Source organism: Glycine max, chromosome 2, assembly GCF_000004515.6.
Source record: "Glycine max cultivar Williams 82 chromosome 2, Glycine_max_v4.0, whole genome shotgun sequence".
NCBI lineage: Eukaryota > Viridiplantae > Streptophyta > Magnoliopsida > Fabales > Fabaceae > Glycine > Glycine max.
The window spans coordinates 48,755,709-48,774,138 of NC_016089.4; the positions used below are offsets into that span (position 1 = coordinate 48,755,709).

At 32.4% G+C, this 18,430-nt stretch overlaps 2 protein-coding genes across 2 annotated transcripts; both read right to left on the minus strand.

Moving 5' to 3' along the window:
* Positions 1-445: 445 nt before the first annotated feature.
* Positions 446-9,221, minus strand: LOC100797016 (DNA polymerase I A, chloroplastic/mitochondrial). The gene is made up of 12 exons (XM_003518473.5): positions 9,056-9,221; positions 7,670-8,543; positions 7,295-7,486; positions 6,037-6,716; positions 5,374-5,818; positions 4,845-4,940; positions 3,963-4,055; positions 3,687-3,881; positions 3,043-3,135; positions 2,748-2,960; positions 1,687-1,776; positions 446-1,038 (listed from the first exon to the last, which is right to left on the minus strand). Exons 1-12 carry the CDS (start codon positions 9,154-9,156, stop codon positions 877-879), a joined length of 3,234 nt encoding a protein of 1,077 aa, XP_003518521.1. The 5' UTR covers positions 9,157-9,221; the 3' UTR covers positions 446-876.
* Positions 9,222-14,603: 5,382 nt separating this feature from the next.
* LOC100797557 (probable serine/threonine-protein kinase PBL23) lies at positions 14,604-17,943 on the minus strand. The gene is made up of 5 exons (XM_003518474.5): positions 17,373-17,943; positions 16,525-16,706; positions 16,260-16,449; positions 15,487-15,878; positions 14,604-15,067 (listed from the first exon to the last, which is right to left on the minus strand). The coding sequence occupies exons 1-5, from the start codon at positions 17,494-17,496 to the stop codon at positions 14,816-14,818; spliced, it is 1,140 nt and encodes a 379-aa protein (XP_003518522.1). The 5' UTR covers positions 17,497-17,943; the 3' UTR covers positions 14,604-14,815.
* Positions 17,944-18,430: the final 487 nt, after the last annotated feature.

Here is an 18,430-nt window from a genome sequence, read left to right on the forward strand (position 1 = left end):
GATGAGTAATAATAGAACCCACTTACGATATGTAACATGTAAATAAATAAAAAAAATTCTGGAATGGAAATAAAAGTTTACTCATTCACAAAATAATAAAGCTGAAATAGAAACTTGTGTTCTAAAAACGAGGTAATTTGCAGTACATAGATTTTATATATGATCAATTGACAAACTTTCCATCAAAGAATAACAAGGTAATTTGCTCCTGCCAGGCATGCATAACGGTTAAAGTAGGTCCATGGTCCATTCTTGTACACCATTTTTGCTCTCGTTCATAAGATAATAATTCATTTTTACAGAGTATCATAAATTCATAATTCTGCTTGATATTACTGAAATTTGTCACCGGCTATACTGATCATTTGTGCATGCAAAGTGCTCTATTTGAGCGTCCAATTGTCATTGCATGTTGTTTCTACAAAGTATATGTTTGCAACAGATCAACAGAAATGCAGATACATTCATTTTGTAATAATTTATATACAATATTGATATTGTTTGCATCAACCAAAAACAACAAACCGGTACATGATGCAAGGCATGAAAAACCGGTATACATTCAAAATATAGAAGCAAAAAAACAAAAAACTGCTAACTAGAGAAGTAAAATGCCGAGGCCAGTAGTTTTGGCCTTTTTCTTCCTTCAAAGCAAATCGTGTTATGCTTCGGTATTACCAAAACATATCACTGGAAAATTTCCTAGGATGTCATAAACCTCTATAGAAATCAACAACCTCATATAATGATATTTTAGGCATATAAAGTTCGCATTGAAAATAGAGGCACTAGAGTAGCAGTATCTTTTGATAGCAATCACCAAGGGAACCATCTCCAAACAGTTGTCATGGATTTTCATGTTGTATAAGGGACTACCTATTTCCCAGAGTACCAGTTTTGAGCACACTTGGCATCAACAGAGAGGTCAACTTTAAGAATATTTTTGCCGTTAAAGGGTTTGGACATGCACTCAACAACTATGGACTTCGCAACCTCAGCCGATTCCGTTGGTCCTTCCAATATGACTTCATCATGAACCTGCTTTGACATATCCAAGAATCTTAGCCAAAAAGTAGCAAGTATGGAAAAGATATCTGAACACATTCAGATTTGAAATAACCTCAATATCAGAAAATACTGATTAAAAATAATGGTTGATAGAAATTGTAACTATATATGGTTACTAATATCGTTTAATTGGTTTAGATTAAGGAAAGCGCCTCAAGTTGGCAAAATGAACTACTTGTGTGGTGGAATAATTCACCAATGGAACAAAGTTGTAATGTAACTGCAATTACATTGGTTGATAAAAAGAACTACAGCCAAGATAATGTCATTAATAATCAACAGGAAAAGAAGAAAAAAAAGGACGGACTACATAGGTATCACTTAATTTCTCCAATAATCCATACAAAATGTTTTGAGATGACAGATGCATAAATTATTGAATACATAGTAAGCTTATAGAGTATATTAATCAGCCAAGCTCTCGTTTGCGTATTACTTAATGCTTATTCCCCCAATCCCCCTCCCAACTCAGGGCGAAAGAATGGATAGAATTGATTGTAGATTCAAGAACCTAGAATAATGGCAAGTGAGATCAGGTGTAATTTGCACACACACTACAATTAAAGTGAGCAAGAATTTTTTTTTAAAAAAAGGAAAATATAGGGGGCACTAAATTACCTGTAGAAGTAACTTCCACCCAAGCTCCTTCAACCGTTTATTCTTGGAAATTTGCAACATAGCACACATGGCAACATCAGCTGCACTACCCTGTTGAATTCTACAAATCAGAAACCCAAAAAGAAAGGTATGCATGTGGGAATGGGCCACGTAGTAATGGCATCTCAACAGAAAGCATTGTGCTATTATGAGTCAGAGTGAATCTTCAACATTTCAGACAGCATGATAGGGCTTTAAAGGACAAAGTAATGTGTTTATTTTAAGAAATCATGTAACCACAAGCCATTATCCAATGGTTAAGATTAGCTCATACCACTGCACAAGGGCCTATTTACAAATTTACAATCTCCCCATTCACAGGTAGCATGATGCATGAACAGCAATGAATAGTTTCTAGTAAATGTAATTTCTGTCAATCTCACAATTGAATCATAATTAGTTATAAGTAATGATGGTGTAAACGCTAACTTTAGATAAATCAGACATTATCAGTATATTTAATTAAATAGTAAATAATTTCTTATATTTTCAGAAGTAAATATATTTATATTTATCTTTACATTTACAAACTAATGGAATATATTTACAAATTCTATGGGCATTGTCATAAACCAACAATCCCAAAAGCTATAAGTTGTTAGGTAAAGACACTTGAATGACTTAATATTATATTGCTAACAGGCACAATATATGTAAAGGAAAAATAATTTCACCCAATAATGGATTTCAAGAAAGGAGATTCCAGATAGGGAAAAGTACTAACTAGACTAATACAAGATAACACTATTGTAAGGTTAATACTATCAAACTCTATTATTCACAGCTCTATCTGGACTATCATTTCAATATGAAGTTTGGAATATGATATTTTACAAGTGGGCTTTGAAAATATGATCTTATCATTCATTGTTCTTAAAAGGGAAAAGTTCCAAACTAGACAAGAATCACAAGTTAAATAATTCAGTACATATTTTATTTACTAACTTGAGAGTGTAAAGACAGTTTGATAGATGAGGGAGGGAGACACAGTATTGATTTGTTTATTAGAAAGAGCTAAGGACCTGCACTGGAGTATTAATAGCAGCTCGCTCAATATGACCTTTTTGATAGGTGTTAGCTTGGGCCATCAAAGGGAACCGCCGAGCTCGCCCTAGCAATGTGTAAACACAATGTAACACACGAGCTTCCTTTTTACGCTCCTCTTGCCATTGCAAAACCTCTTTTCTATCATTGTACCAAAGGTCAACTGTTTTCTTAGCTTCTTTCACAGAAACCTGAGAGTGAACAATCAAATAATAAATCATGGGCACTTGTCACCTTTGTAAATCCCTCATAATGAGTAAAAGTTCAGGGTACCTTCCAATCCTTGGAAAGCCCCACAGGAGTCTTCCCATATGCAATTGAGAAGTTAAGCATTTTAGCTTTTCTTCTTTCAGAAGCAAAGGCATCCTGACATGGAAGGGAAACATAAACCAAAATCAAATTATGAAACGGATGGTTATAAGTTATAAATGTAAACTGCTAAAACAGGCTTTTTTTTATATCTTGAGGGAAGGGCATCAAATAACGTTAAACTGCTAAAACAAGCTTATTAATGCTTGGTGTATTTTGATTTACTTCTATTAATATACACAAACATTATTAAACACATTATATATCCAAAAACTAAATGAATACTCATAATTTTGAAGTCCGTCACAAATAAACTGTAATCCTTCTACTACCACAGCAACGCACTATGTTTTCCCCCTCAGCATTCTAATGTGCAGTAGCTGTCCTTTAATACTATTGGAAAGTTCATAAGTTATTTTATTTGTTCTGATTTTTAATAAAGTAAACTTATTGTATTTGCAGTTGATGGATCTGGTTCCAATCAGAACAAGGATTAGTGCTTCCTCATCCACTGCCAGCACTCTGGTGCTCACTGTATTTGACATCATCAGCTACAAGAAATACCAAACTAAAGACACTTTGTCTTACTACTATCAGCAGACAGTTACCTTCAAAAGAGGAACAGGGGGTTTATCTTCACCAGGCTGAGGATGCCACTCCAGAAGCACTTCCTTTTTCTCAACTGCTTCACGAATATGTGGGTACATATTCATTGCAGTCCTTGAATGGAAATCTCCACCAGCTTCAAAAGCTTCCAACATGCTCTTACAGTCCGCGAGGTGTGCCAGAATCCTAAGTTCCAGCTGTAACAATACAGAAGGCAGTTAACAGAATGAAATTTCTTGAAAAATAGTTCAGTTAGATAGACAATATAGACTATTAACCTGTCCATAATCAGCAACTATAAGAGAATTCCCAGGTGCAGCAATGAATGCTTGACGGATTTTGTATCGGTCCTTTTCCAGAGCAGGTTGATTCTAATTCATGAAGTGTATGTGTTAGGTTCTAAATCGTTTTGAAAGTCTGATTAAATCTAGTATATGTATTACTCACATATGAATGTCAAAATACAAATTGAAAATGAATGAGATGCATTGTGCAGTCCAAATTTAGGATCCAAATAATTGAAATGAAGAAACAGAAAAGGCATCAAGATCAAGTAGACATCAAATAATTACATAAATGTGTATAGCAATTAGCAAGGTTGTGATTAGTCCAAAAAAAACTAATTTTAATCAGGTATTTTTAACTAGGAATAAATGAATACAAAAGAATGTACATTTGAGCAGAGATGTCAAGAACTGACTCTTGACCTTGAGACATTTGTTAGATGGAGGCCTAAAAAGGGTTTTATATTTTTAACACGCTACCTCACAAGAATAATTCAGATTTGAAACACAAATAATCCACAGACCTATTTCACCTTCTGCTGATTTTTTTGCCAAAATTTAGTTAAGAAAAACAGAAGCAAAAAGATAGAGTGGAGGTCCAAAAGGGACTTATATATCTAATATTCAGACACCCTACTAAAAGGAGAAGCTACATTTTAGAAAAAAGCAAAATGATAAAGCCATCTACTAAGAGTTTAGCATCAATGAAAGTGTATGACACCAATTAGTGAACATGCAAGCACACAGATGAAGGTTAATGGTCAAATCTCAAACGTATAGCAATTAAAAAAAATTCAAGTTCACAACAACTACTATTAAAATGAAAATTCCTAATCAAAATCATTAGAAAATTCTGATAAATCTAATTAGAATAACCTGCAGATTTGGCCTTCTTGCTGACAAGCGTCCAGTCTCTGTGTTGATATTTAAGGAACAATGAACACGGAGATCTTTTCCTGATATATTATGTCCCTGACAAAGAGAAACTGCAGCTATTATAGAGCACATATAAAGAGCTTCAGTGTAAAAATACGAATATTTACTAAAAGTTCTAAAATGTAAGTGGTGGCAGTGTGGCACAATAAGCATCCAAAAAATTAGCTTAAACTCAGATAAGGAAATAATTTCTCTAGCCATATCCAAGCAGTGGGAGGACTTAGTATTGACCTTCTCCAATGAGTATTTTAAAAGATCAAGGTATGAGTTGTCAAGCATCTCATTGACTGATGTTTATATGATAACTATAAGTCTAAAAATATCCTTTTTAGGGAAAAAAATAGAAAACATCATCAATTTATTACAGACAATATGTATTGTATGGAAGTTTGTATACTAGTTTCAAAATAAAAGAGATTTCAAGCAAGCTCAAGAAAGTTCATATAGCAAACCAAACAATAAAAAATACCTGCAGGGGAAGGATGAAGTTGGAGATCAAAGAGTTGATTGAACAGACTTGACATAAAGCAGCAATTGCATGGCAGGCTTCTCTCCCTTCTTCCTCTGTTGGAAAAGCTGCATAGGCTGTCCCATATGCAGATTTATCAATTTTTACAGATGCAACTTGACTTTGAGAAGGATTTTCATCTTCATCATCAAGATCATCCAAGTTACAATCCTCATCAAAAAAGTCATAATCAGCGGAAATACTTCCAGCCAGGGCCTTTAAAGCATCACCACTAACTGACGGCCAACCAGTTGCTGTGTACATCTCAGTCTCCAGGTTATAACCTAGGCTCGTCAACTTTATATCACGAAATTTTTTTGGAGCCTTCTTGCCTTCTTCAATCACATTATCAACATTGGGAATTTTGAATATTCGTTCAGTTGGAAGTGTCTGACTGGAGTCCTTTCTGTAATGAAGAATGTGACAAGTGAAAATGAAAGTTTTACCTCCATCTATATTCTTCAGCTACTTTGTTGTAAACACAAAAGTTCATAGATATCAAGGTAGGTACCAGCAGTAGTACCGTCATTCATGAATATCATAAGTATTCAGGCTTTGAGTAGCAAATCATTAATTTATTAATATTGAAATAAATGCTACATGTAAGATTTAAACAATGCACACCTGTTCACGATGCCACCAAAAAGCAGCTGGCGCAACTGTGAATCACTTCCCACATTCATATATTGGGCATCAGGGCAATACCTAGTGGCCCATTTGCGGAATCTATTAACAGCTACCTCTTGCTCTGCTTTGGCCACCTTTTCTATGCTTTCGAGATAAGCCCGATCAACTAGCATTCCCTCAGATTCCATCATGACTAGAAGCTCACCAAATGGTCGCCAATATTCATTGTAGAAATCATACATGGTTTTCCCATAAACTGGCAGGCCATCAAATTTCCAGGGCATGTCTGAAAGATGGCTCTTTAGGCTCTCATACAGCTTCAAAGTGCTGCTAGCATCTAAGGCAGAATAGCATATCCAAGGTATACGCTCCTCTCTCTGTAGCTCTTCAACAGGAGCAATGATACTTGTTTTACCCTCAGATCCATCCTTTTTCAATTTTTTCTTACTAAATATAGTTTTCATTGACACCTTACCAGTCAAATCCTTTTCATGGTTCAGCTGAGCCCTAGACATGACCCTTCTGTCACCAGTAAGTCCTTCAAGAGAATAACCCCCATCCAAATGTCTTGAAGAATCCCATAATCGTGCCATGTGCATTGTATCAGCATGAAATCCAGAAACTTTGAATCCATAATTCTCTATAACATGACAGTCAAAGCTATAATTATGCCAGACCTACAGAATGCACCAGTGAATCGGTTATTTCAAATATGGATTGTAATCCCTGGTCATGAGCATAGACAAACCCAGGAATTTAATGCCAATATGATTTTATAAAAGATAGATTTAATTTTCCATTACAACAAGATAAGAACATCTAACAACTACACAAATAAAATAAAATAAAATAAAATAGAATAACAAATCATGCTAGTTCACTTCTATCATTAGATGAAAACTTTGCTGTTCTATACAATAAAACCATGCACCAACTATCCTAAATCAGGTACACATTAACTTAACACTAGGATTGCAAGTTGCAACCTATTCTTAGCATATTATTGCAAAATTGAATATACCACCGAACACATAGTAAAAATCGAAATGTCTCTGTATAATATGACACTAAACTTTTAGATTACCTGAGGTTAATTTCAGAACAGATAGTAGCTGATTGTCATATAACCTAACTAGTAAGGCATCTTTCATACAGTAGCAAGCATAGAATTAAGACTTGAGAGGTGCTGCATGTTGAGGTGACTGGTGAGAAATAGGATTAAGAACATAGAAGGGATAGAAGAAGAAAAGATCACCTTCTTGATGGAAGAGTCACTAAAAAATTCAGCAAATTTTTCTAAAATCTCTTTGCCTCCACCATCAAGAACATCTACCCAGATACAAGACTTTCCACCTCCAAAATCAGCTTCTGGACCACAATAAATGCTGAAGCATGTTATCTCCCCATGATCTACAGGAGTTTCTTGTTTGACATCTATCTTGGCCACCTTTGAAGACAATAAAATCAGCAGATAATATATGTTGCACAAATACAAATTAGTTGAATTCATGTCCAAAGTACACAAACAGCCACACGTGCACAGAAGCAAGAGAGGAGATAATCTTGCTATATAGACTCTTGTGATACGGAGTAACCATAATACAAGTAATTACAGTAAAAAGAATTATACCTCGGTATCACATGCATAAATAAGATGCCGGTACTTTGTTGTAAGCATCTTAGAAACTTCCTCTGCAAGAGGAATATTATCAACAACCAGAATATCATCATATATACTACAAAGCCTATCCCGGAGCTTTGATTGGTCGGTACCACATGCCTGTTTAGTAAGTGTTGCATTAGTTGAATCCTTTGCAGTTTCATCCAAACCATGATCACCATTGACTACAATGACTTTCTCTTTACCAATCCCCAAAGAAGATCCGTTATACTGGTGAATCACCTTTTCAGAATCTGTTAACACCTTTGAATTGTTTAATACAGAATAGTTAACAGAAGATGGGGCATGTGTACCAGGATCCTGCAGTACAATAATGCTATCCCCGTTCCTAGGAACAGCCTGGTTCTGAGCAATGGAAGCAATTCCATTAGATGCAGAAAAACTGCCATTTTCCCTCTCAAATTTATTTGAGCCATTCATTTCCTTTTTATTTTCAGTTAACTTATCTTTTGCCATAGTCCAGCCTCTATAATCACCACCGGACAATTTTTTTCCTAAAGTGGTTGTGGAAAATTCATTGTTGCAAGCAGCCATGCCCACTGTCCTAACTTGCATTTCACACGGACGCAAAGAGTTCAGCTCTTCCTCCTCCGTCATTTCCTCCAACGTGCCAGTTGATGCATTTGAAATTTTCATAGATGAAATGCAAACTGGACTCTTGCACAGAAAATTACGCTTATACCTCGCGCCATTGTATTTATTTAACCCCACAGATGTGCCCTTCAGACAGCATGAGAAATCTGCTCTAGATTGTACAAAATTTCTAAGAACAGTGCTGTTACGGAGGCCATTGTACGAAATTTGGAATGACTGCATTTTTCTTCTGCAATTCACATCATGCAACAAAAACAAAGGTTCCAATCAATGAAATGTAACAGCATTTTATGTAGCCAAGCACTAGCTAACAAAAAGCTCCATCTAGGCATGCGTGGTACAAAAAGAAAATACATATTTTCATCACTCTAATCCCATAACATTAATACTAACAAAAGTTAATCCCAGGATAGCACCCCTAATAACCTATTTCAGGTTTTCTCATCAACAAATTGCCATAGCAGTTACAACACAAGTAAAATTTAAATAGTCACACTAGTCTCAACCTTTCAAAGCAGTAAAGAACAGCAAGACACAATGACCCATTGAAGTCAAGACTAAAAGAAACAACAATCGGCATATTTTACTGTGCAACATAAAAACATTAATTTCTTAAGCAAAAAGTAGGATACCCAGATGGAAAAGATGCAGATTTTTTAGATATTAAAGAGATGGGCAAGGTCAGAAGCAACAAAAGACATGAACTTTGAAGTGAAATAAAGAGAAGGAAGAAGGGTAAACCGTTGGAGAGGCTGAGAAGGTAAAAGGGAAGGAAGAGAGAAGGGACTTGAGAAGCAGCGGCGGCATAAAGGGCAGTGTGGCCTTAAAGCAGAGACCTCCATTGAGGCCGAAATCACCTCCTAGTGCTCCTGCTCCCTCCACAGTTAAACAGATTAGGAGCCAGCTACTTAAATATATATCTATCTATAAGGAGACAAAGTATTTGAAAAAACCTTGGCCATTAATATAAAATACGTATAAAATAAAACCGTAAATAAACATAAGGGGTTATAATATTTAATTGCCACGTAATCTTATGATTAGAAGGCTAGGATGCCACTCTCGGGGGCGGAAGCATAACATAAGGATGGTTGCGGTACAATTTGGTATGGTATAGGTCTAATATAGGTTACATAATGTCATATTTGGATGAGTCATTCAGCATTCAAGTTAATAGACTTTAAATTGGTTGATCTAATAAAAATTTAATGATACACAACCCATCAACTTCAAGTGTGTAAGTACAAAGAGACTTGAAAGCCAGGACAGTTGACATTCTACTAGATAGATACATAACTTACTAACCTCGAGTGCATGAGCATAAAGAGACTTGAAGTAGTAAGGTCGGTTGACATTCAACCGAAGAAGTACACAACCCCACTACCTTGAGTGTATAAGCACAGAAGTACACAACCCCATTTTCCATTGGAAGAAATTCAACTTGTTTAAAATTCCCCAAGTTATAAGTTCATCGTTAATTCAATAACTGGCCAATGTTCAAAAGTAATGTTTATATCATGGATAGATTTAATTGTGTTGAGGTTAACCATGTGTACTCTTGATACCATGGACAACTTTAATCTTGTCGATGTCGATCATGTGTACTATCGATACCATGGACGGTTTCAGTCGTGTCGATGTTGACCATGTGTACTCTCGGTACCACGAACAACTTTAGTTGTGTGGACGGTGTCGATATCAGCCATGTATAAATGGTGGTTTTAGTAATTGTGTTAATTATGTTCATGTAGAACCATAGATACCAATCATGTATAAATGACAATTTTAATAGTCATGTCGTTCGTGTTGATATTAATCATGTATAAATAACGACTTTAATAGTCATGTCGATGCCGACCATGTATAAATGACTACTTTAATAGTCTTGTCGATTCTGATCATGTATAAACGATAGTTTTAATATCTGTGTCAATCATGTCGATATTAACCATGTATAAATGGTGGCTTCAATATTCGTGTTGATCGTGTTGTTTGTGTCAATTCCAACCATGTACAAATGACAATTTTAATATTAGTGTTGATACCAACCATGTATAAAGGCTCTGTCGAAGACTCTTACACCTCTATTTGTGTGGCTTCTATGTTAGACCTAATCAATTTTATGTCTTCATGCCTATTATTGGAGAAAATTGCAAATTGGTTGGATTCAATATTCAATGAATTACACCACCTATACGAGATCAATATCCATGAGTACCATAGCACTATTTTGAGTTTACATTTTGCTATAAGCTCCTATCTAAACAAGACACAAGGGCGTTTGGATGAGTTTCATCAAGTTCCGCGGTGGACAACAAAATGTTCTTGTAACTAAGTCATGTCTTAGAGAAAGCATACCTAATCCAAAAGGATTCAAGTGTGAAAGTGTAATATGTCATCCTTTCTAGGTCTACTATGGGTTATATACCAACATCGTATTTGAGATGAGTCATTTGACATCCAAGTCAATGAGTCTTAGGATGGTCAACCCAATAAAAATCCAATGATACAATTATCAATCAAACAAAACTTGTATAATAACCAGTTCAACAATCAATAACATAAATGGATAACAAAAGTTTCAACAATTAAACTTAAAGTGAAACAATAATTATTTTCAAGTTGAATAATAATCATCTAACTTAAAAATAAAAATAGTGCATAATACTTGCTTTCTAGTTTCAATGTCTAAACTTTAAAAAAAAAAAGTAAAACAACATTCATAACATTTGCTTTCAACCATGAAAACTTAGAAATTATCCAACACCAAAACACTAATTGCAACAATAATATAAAACCATAGAAACTTGAAAAAATATATCTCCAACAATAACAACATAACACAAAATCATCAATTGCCAATAATTGATTCTTGTATAAAATAAAGCATCACCAATTGCAATAAAATACAATCACTTGCATTTAAAAAATAAATATAATTTATAAAATATATCATACCATATTAAGCAAATTATAAAAAAAAATTACTAGATCAATTCCATTTGGTTTGATTCAATTTTCGCATATCAAACTGCAAACTGAACCAAATCGTGCGATTTAAAAAAACAAACAAATCAAACTAATGATCATAAATTTTTCTCCAATTTTTTTGGGATCATTTTTTGTGTTAGTTGGGTCCAATTCGATTCCGAATTTTTGGGATCATTTTCGGTGTTAGTTGGGTCCAATTCGATTCCAAACATCCCTACTAAATATATCACTTCTTAAGATTCACTAAGATATAAAATAAGACAAACATATTAGTATATGATTAGATTAAGTGATACTGATACCCAAATACTCTAACTAGAAGGGGTATTAAAAGAACAGGGGAGAAAAAACGTAAAGTACTTTTTTCCATCTTTATATATGATTAAAAAAAATTCATATTAATAAAAATAAAGAAGTCTTGAAGGAAAAATAATATGTAATTATAAATATTGTAATTAATGTAATTAGAATAAGTGCATATTCTGATTTAAAATAATTAAATTATTTTTATTTAAAAAATAAAAAAATCTAAAAAATTATGCTCAAATATATAAGAATTTCTTCCAAGATTTCTTCACTTTTATTAATATAAAGATGAAAAATATTCAATATGACAATAAATGAATAATAAGTGAATCTTCTTATCAATTAAAATCACAGTCAAGTTTAACTTAAGTAATTTTCAAATAATTAGATAGAAAATAACTATTATAGAAAGAAAATTAAAACATTTTGAAAATTTGGAATCAATTATTCCTTTAAAAGTAATTAAAATAAGTTAAATTATAAAAATCCATTTTCATAATCAACAATTTAAGTTTAAATTAAAATATCAATAATGATTTTATGAAAAAATATGGTATGCATTGTTCATGTAAAAGAGTTTACTTATATCATTTAATAATAAATCAGAATATATAATATATTAATAAATTTTCTAAAACTTAGATTATTTATTTAGAATCATTATTTTAAATTTTAACTTTTATAACTCTCTTTTTTATTACAAAAATGTTTTACAGCTCTTAAACAATAATTGTAAATTAAAATATCATGAACTTTATAATTTTAAAATATAATAGTGATCGAACTTTTTACTTTTTAGCTATTATTATTTTGTTTTTCTTTAGAATAACAATTATTTTGTTTGAACTTGCTTAATTCTTTAATTAATACTTTTTAGATAAGTTTTATAAAAATACATTATTGTTTCCTTTTTTGCTGTATAAGTACACTTAACTTTAAATATGTCAAAGTGAGTTAAAAGTTCAAGTTAACCCATTTAATATTAATCCACCAAAACATATTAGGTTACATAATTTAGCCTTTTCAGGATGTGTTTAAAAACACACTGAAATCACGTTTAACGGAAAAATTTAGTGTTCTGATGCAAAAATTTCAAAGCAACCTACGAATTGCTTTTACGTTGCACGTTGCCTTCGACAATTTTACAAACACACATTCAATCCACATAATCCAACCTAAATAACTCATCAGCCAATGAGTTAGTGAGGAGGGCTAGATTAGGTTGAGCTATTGGGTTAAGACTTAAGATTGCTTTTGTTAAATGTTTTTGTATTAATAGTTAAATTTTGTTTTGTTCGATATAATACTTTGCAGAATATTATAAATTTTATGATGTTTTTTTGTTGTTTTATTCTATATTTATTTAACTCAAAATGGGAATTAGAAGTCTAAAAAGAAAAAAAAATGGATTTGATTGTATTTACATAATTTATCGGAGAGCAATTATTTCAAGTTAATTTTGTGAGATATCATTCTTATGATTGTAACATTATCATCTACTTTTTATAATATTTTATTATTATTATTATTATTATTATTATTATTATTTAATTTTAACGGATCAATTTAACCAGCAACTCATAGTAAAAATTGAATTAGGATGTGGTTTTGAATTCATCTCAAAATCAATCCAACTCAACTTGATGCATTTTTTGGGCAAACTGATGATAAATTGGGTTAGGTTAGCCCATTTTAGCATCTTCATTGATTCTTAATCATGTAACTCTAAAAAAATAAGTTTAATTATAACATATTTACTTACCATTTAATTTTTTTCTAAAACAAATAAAGTTGTTTGATTTTTTAAAGCTTAATTACATAATTTATCACTCAAACTATCATTGTTTCATAAATTTTATCACCCAAATTTTTTTAGCATTTTATTATCTTGTTTTTTCACACATCTTACTATTCATGTTTTTTTTTTCACATTTTATCATAATATTTCTAACAAAACAACATTGTTTTGAAAAAAAAGTCATGTTTTAGAGACACATCAACACTTTTGTTCACATTTAATGAATCAGTAAAATACACAGGAATTAAAAAATAACATAAATTGTTGAATTAAGTATTATTTAAACTGTTTTTGTTTTTGGGACAGAATACATTTAATGAATCAATAAAATGTTTAGAAACTAAAAAATATGATGATAAAATGCATGAAAAGTAAAAGACTTGAAGTACTGTGAAAAAGAAGGTCCTATTTATAAATTTATAAATACATCTGAGTTGACGGATAAATAATATAAAGATTATAAGGTACTATATAACATAATTTGAGAAAAATATTGAATTATGTAGCCTATTCCTAAACTGTTGTGTAATCTATATTATTTATTTTCAATGTTGTTTTGCTTATGTAATGTTTATTTTTGCATATTTTTAATAAAATTTAATTGAAAGAATTGATTGTGTTTTTCAATAAATTATTTCATCAAAAGTTAAGTTAAAATAAATTGTTATATTTTCAATATATTTTTCATTGTCTCAATGTTAAGAATTTTAAAATAAAAATACATATTCGTAGGAAAACTTTTTTTTTTTTTTACTGAATGTAGGAAAACTTATAAAACTCATTTATGTTTTTTTAATTGTACCACTTTATTGTAACAATTATTTTTCACTTATTTTAATGGATATAAGAACAATAAATAAGAATAAGTTGTTGTAAACTTCCATCTTCTCATAGATAAAATAAAAGAACAACACAAATCAAGTTATAGGATAGTTTTTTATATTATATATTATTTGATGGATAGTAAATAAAACAAACAAAATAATTAAAAATTTACTGAAATTTATTTTTTAATATTAAATTATCTAAATACAATCTATATAATTATCAGAGCATCATAGAGCCCTACGCCATCTTCATTCAACCCTTCATTACACTGTATCCTGAAATGGGTGAATTTTCAGACATTACAAGTGTATTGCCCCATGTAACAGTATTGATTAGAGAATCTCAAAGAGTAGGCAATTATGAATCTGGTAACAATCTTGTCATTCTATTATCAATATCTAATACTACTAATCAATAAATCTTGAACATACAAAAGTATGTAATTCTTTTGATTTTCATAATGATACCAAGTGCCATCATGATGAAATTTTATAGAATGATTCTCAAACTTCATTAGCAGCTGCTTTTTCATTCATTGTCCTTTTGTGTAATCCTCAACTGTTTTCAGGTTCGTTTTGTCAACTGCATTCCCCATGCTCGAAAAAAGAATCTTTTGAACGTTGTTGTCTTCCCACTTGTATATGCCTCTTTGCTAAAACATCAAGAGCTGTAACTACGTCACTAATCAAAGGTCTGGTATCAGCTTCCTCCTGAATACACATTGCTGCAACTGCTAGGGCTTGGTGTAGACCCTTTGTTGGGTAGTTCCCTTTCAGCAATGGATCAGCCATTGATGAAAATTTCCTTCTGTCTTTGAATAGGGGTTGTGCCTGAAAAGAAGAAACATTATGAATGTCAATTGCTGAACATTTGTGCATATTATTGGTCTAAGCTTAAATTTTTGGGCTAGTTTTCATATTGATTAGAGGGTAGAATAATGTGTTTTAGTTCCCTCAATTTTCGTTCAAAGTTAGTCTTATCTATATTTTAAAAATCATGATTTTGATCTTTGTATTTTTTATAATCATCTCTCTTTATGGAACATATGATACTAGAGTCAAAGACGAAATTCACCAATTATATAAAATACGATGATCAAAATTATTTTTTTTAAAATATAGGGATTAAAACCTCCAACAAAAATTAAGGGACTTGTGACACATTTTACCCTTGGATTAGATTATAAATCCAGAAATTTTATGCCAGAGAAATATGATTTTAGGCACATAATAAAAGATTCATGACATACCCAAGTGACTAAGTTTTGCTCTTCAGATGGTCTTGACTGATCAATTGCTCTTCTTCCTGTGATCATCTCTAGAAACACTACTCCAAAGCTATATATATCTGATTTTGTAGTCAATTGACCTGTTGAGGCATACTCAGGCGCACAATATCCATAAGTTCCCATCACCCTGGTAGATACATGAGTTTTATCACCAGTTGGACCAAGCTTTGCAAGTCCAAAATCAGAGAGCTTTGGATTGAAGTTTTCATCTAATAGTATGTTTGATGCTTTGAAATCACGGTATATCACAGGCGGATTTGCGACTTCATGTAAATATTCAAGTCCTTTAGCTGCACCTGCTGCAATGTTCATTCTTGTACGCCAATCCAAAGGCTTTCTGTCCGGAGGTAGTTCTGACAATCATTTTTCTTTTGTTGTTGGTCAGATAACATTTAACATGCTTATCACAAAAACAAAAACTAAAAAACACTAGGGTAATGTTTTGAAAAGGGGAACTTCCATGGTGCCAGTCTTGCAGAGATATTTGGTTTCTCACACAAATGGAAAGATAACACATAATCTACTTAAAACCATCTGTATGCAAGTTTTACTTATGTTGTAACTAATAAGTAATAACCATGATGATCCAATGAACTCATATGGTCACACTGCCACCACAGACTACACTTAGTTTATTGCATTTATTCAAGTTTGATACTCAAATTGGATGTTACTCTCATTTTTATCCGTGATGTATTGCATTAGAAGACATGGTGTAAGAAGCATTTACTTACCAAGAAGGTGATCTTCTAAAGAGCCATTCGCCATGTACTCGTATACCAAAATCCTTTGCTCACCGTCTGCGCAATACCCTACCAAATTGACAAGGTTAGGGTGATGCAAGAGACTCAAAATCAAAACCTCTACAAGAAATTCCCTGTTTCCTTGGAATCCATTCCTATTAAGTTTCTTCACAGCAACAACCTGCATGAAAGTAACACAGCATTTAGAAGTTTATTCTTAGCATAATAATCAATTAGATGTGAGTTGAACTTATACCTGATTTATGTTTTTGAGGCGTCCTTTGTATACCCTTCCAAAGCCTCCTTCCCCAATCATATTGTCAGGGTGAAAGTTCCGAGTTGCAACACATAGCTCGTGATAAGAAAAAGTCTGAGAGGTAATATTCCCTTTCCCAATTTTTGCTATTTCTTCTTCTATGTACCTCCGTTTGCTGGTACCTACAAGATAAAATTGTTCAAGTTTTAAGCATTGGTATTCATCATTGAGAGAGGAAAATGTCTGAGAAGCCTGAAATCCACTCACTATATAGGGCTCTATAAGACCACTTTGCACTTTTAGCTTAGCAATCTATTGTCCAAACTCTAGAGGTTGACAATTGAGACGCAAATATTGAGGTAGAGAGCAAGAGATCCTTAGGTTTATGATACCCTAATGGGTAAGGATAAGACTCATATCTCATAAGGATGTGAGTTTGAATCTTGTTGTCAATTGTGAAGACCTCATTGATACATAATCTGTAAGAACTTGGTGGCACAAATTGCTTCTAAACATGTTATCAAGAAGCTAAGAACAGCTAAGTATTGAACTAAGAAGGGAGCCTAAAGAGATGCACAGGATTTGTATGTACTGCGGCATTTCACATCGTTGTGGCTTGATAATAATTGATGCAACACTAACAAAGTTGATGAAGCCTATTGTGATGGTGCAAACCTTTCATAGATTTCAATTTTAGGATCTCATGTTGAGACAAATAAGATTGTGCTAGAGGAAAATAATTTGTAGCGGAAACAACATTAAATTCTAGATATGAGACATTAAATTAAAAAATGTTGGCCTGAAAATCGACACAATGAGAAAATTAGCATTGGAGCTAGGAAAAATACCAGATTTAAAACACAAGCTGGCTAACGATGGCAGAGCTTTTGCGTGATGGTAGTTCTTACTGCTCCTTTTCAATGGGCTCTTGTCTATCTTCTCTTGTGACGTGCAACATGAAAAGAAACTCATCTTCCACTCCTAAATATTTGATCTAACCAAACCCACATTTACAGAATTGCAAAATTCATGCATCTGTTTTTTTTTTTCAAATCTGTCTCTAAGCATGCAAAAATGTTAGCCAATGATCCAATGCATGTAATATTAGACCCTCCAGAAGCGGCTTAAAATCAATTTAGGAAATTTTCCATTGAAAAATTGGCCCAGCAGAAACCAAATTGATCCTGAGTTCTACCTTCACAGAAATTTTCCAATATGGCAAGGTTACTTTTCCTTCATTGTTATTCAAAGGCCATAGTTAGGAAAAGAAATGATGACTTTGTCGAATATGCCAATCCAAAAATGACCGTTAGGGAGTCACTCATCTTTAATATCATTATCTAAAGTTCCTCACTATAGGATTTCATTAAGTGTTCTCTCTAAGGTTGCACTTTATTATGCCAACCAAAATGGAGGATCACTCCTTTATGAAACCAGTCAAGTATAAATTATGACAACTATTTTATATGGACAGCTTATATCTACTTTGTCTCCTTCCCATCTACCTCAGTTATATTCTGTTTAATTAAGCGTGTACCTAATTTTGTGTATGATATATATAATACTTCTTTAAACTTTTTGAATGATAATAAACTCACTAAAATGATTTGATGAGACATCAATTTTTTCTTCTTCTAAATTTTGGGCCTTTACTTAAATGTTCATTAATATACCAATGTATTTAATGGTGCTTAGGTGGAATATTATAAGTTTTTTTTTGTTGGATAGTGGAATATTATATGTAGTATATCACATTTTAAATTATAATTTTCCATCATCTACATATTTTTATTCCTGAGTTATACAAAAAAATAGAAGGATTTTTTTTTCTGTTTGATTAAATGATTTTTTTTGTACTCTTATTAAACAAAAAATATATTTCTAACATTACTAGAAGGTTGAGAAA

Coding starts and splice junctions, on each gene's coding strand:
- LOC100797016 (XM_003518473.5), bottom strand. CDS start 9,156: ATGGAGGTCTCTGCTTTAAGGCCACACTGCCCTTTATGCCGCCGCTGC. Junction 7,487..7,669: donor TTTATGCATGTGATACCGAG/GTATAATTCTTT, acceptor TTGTCTTCAAAG/GTGGCCAAGATAGATGTCAA. Junction 4,941..5,373: donor ACTTCATCCTTCCCCTGCAG/GTATTTTTTATT, acceptor TCTCTTTGTCAG/GGACATAATATATCAGGAAA.
- LOC100797557 (XM_003518474.5), bottom strand. CDS start 17,496: ATGAGTTTCTTTTCATGTTGCACGTCACAAGAGAAGATAGACAAGAGC. Junction 16,707..17,372: donor CAGCTTGTGTTTTAAATCTG/GTATTTTTCCTA, acceptor TTTATCTTGTAG/GTACCAGCAAACGGAGGTAC. Junction 15,068..15,486: donor AGCAAAACTTAGTCACTTGG/GTATGTCATGAA, acceptor TCTTCTTTTCAG/GCACAACCCCTATTCAAAGA.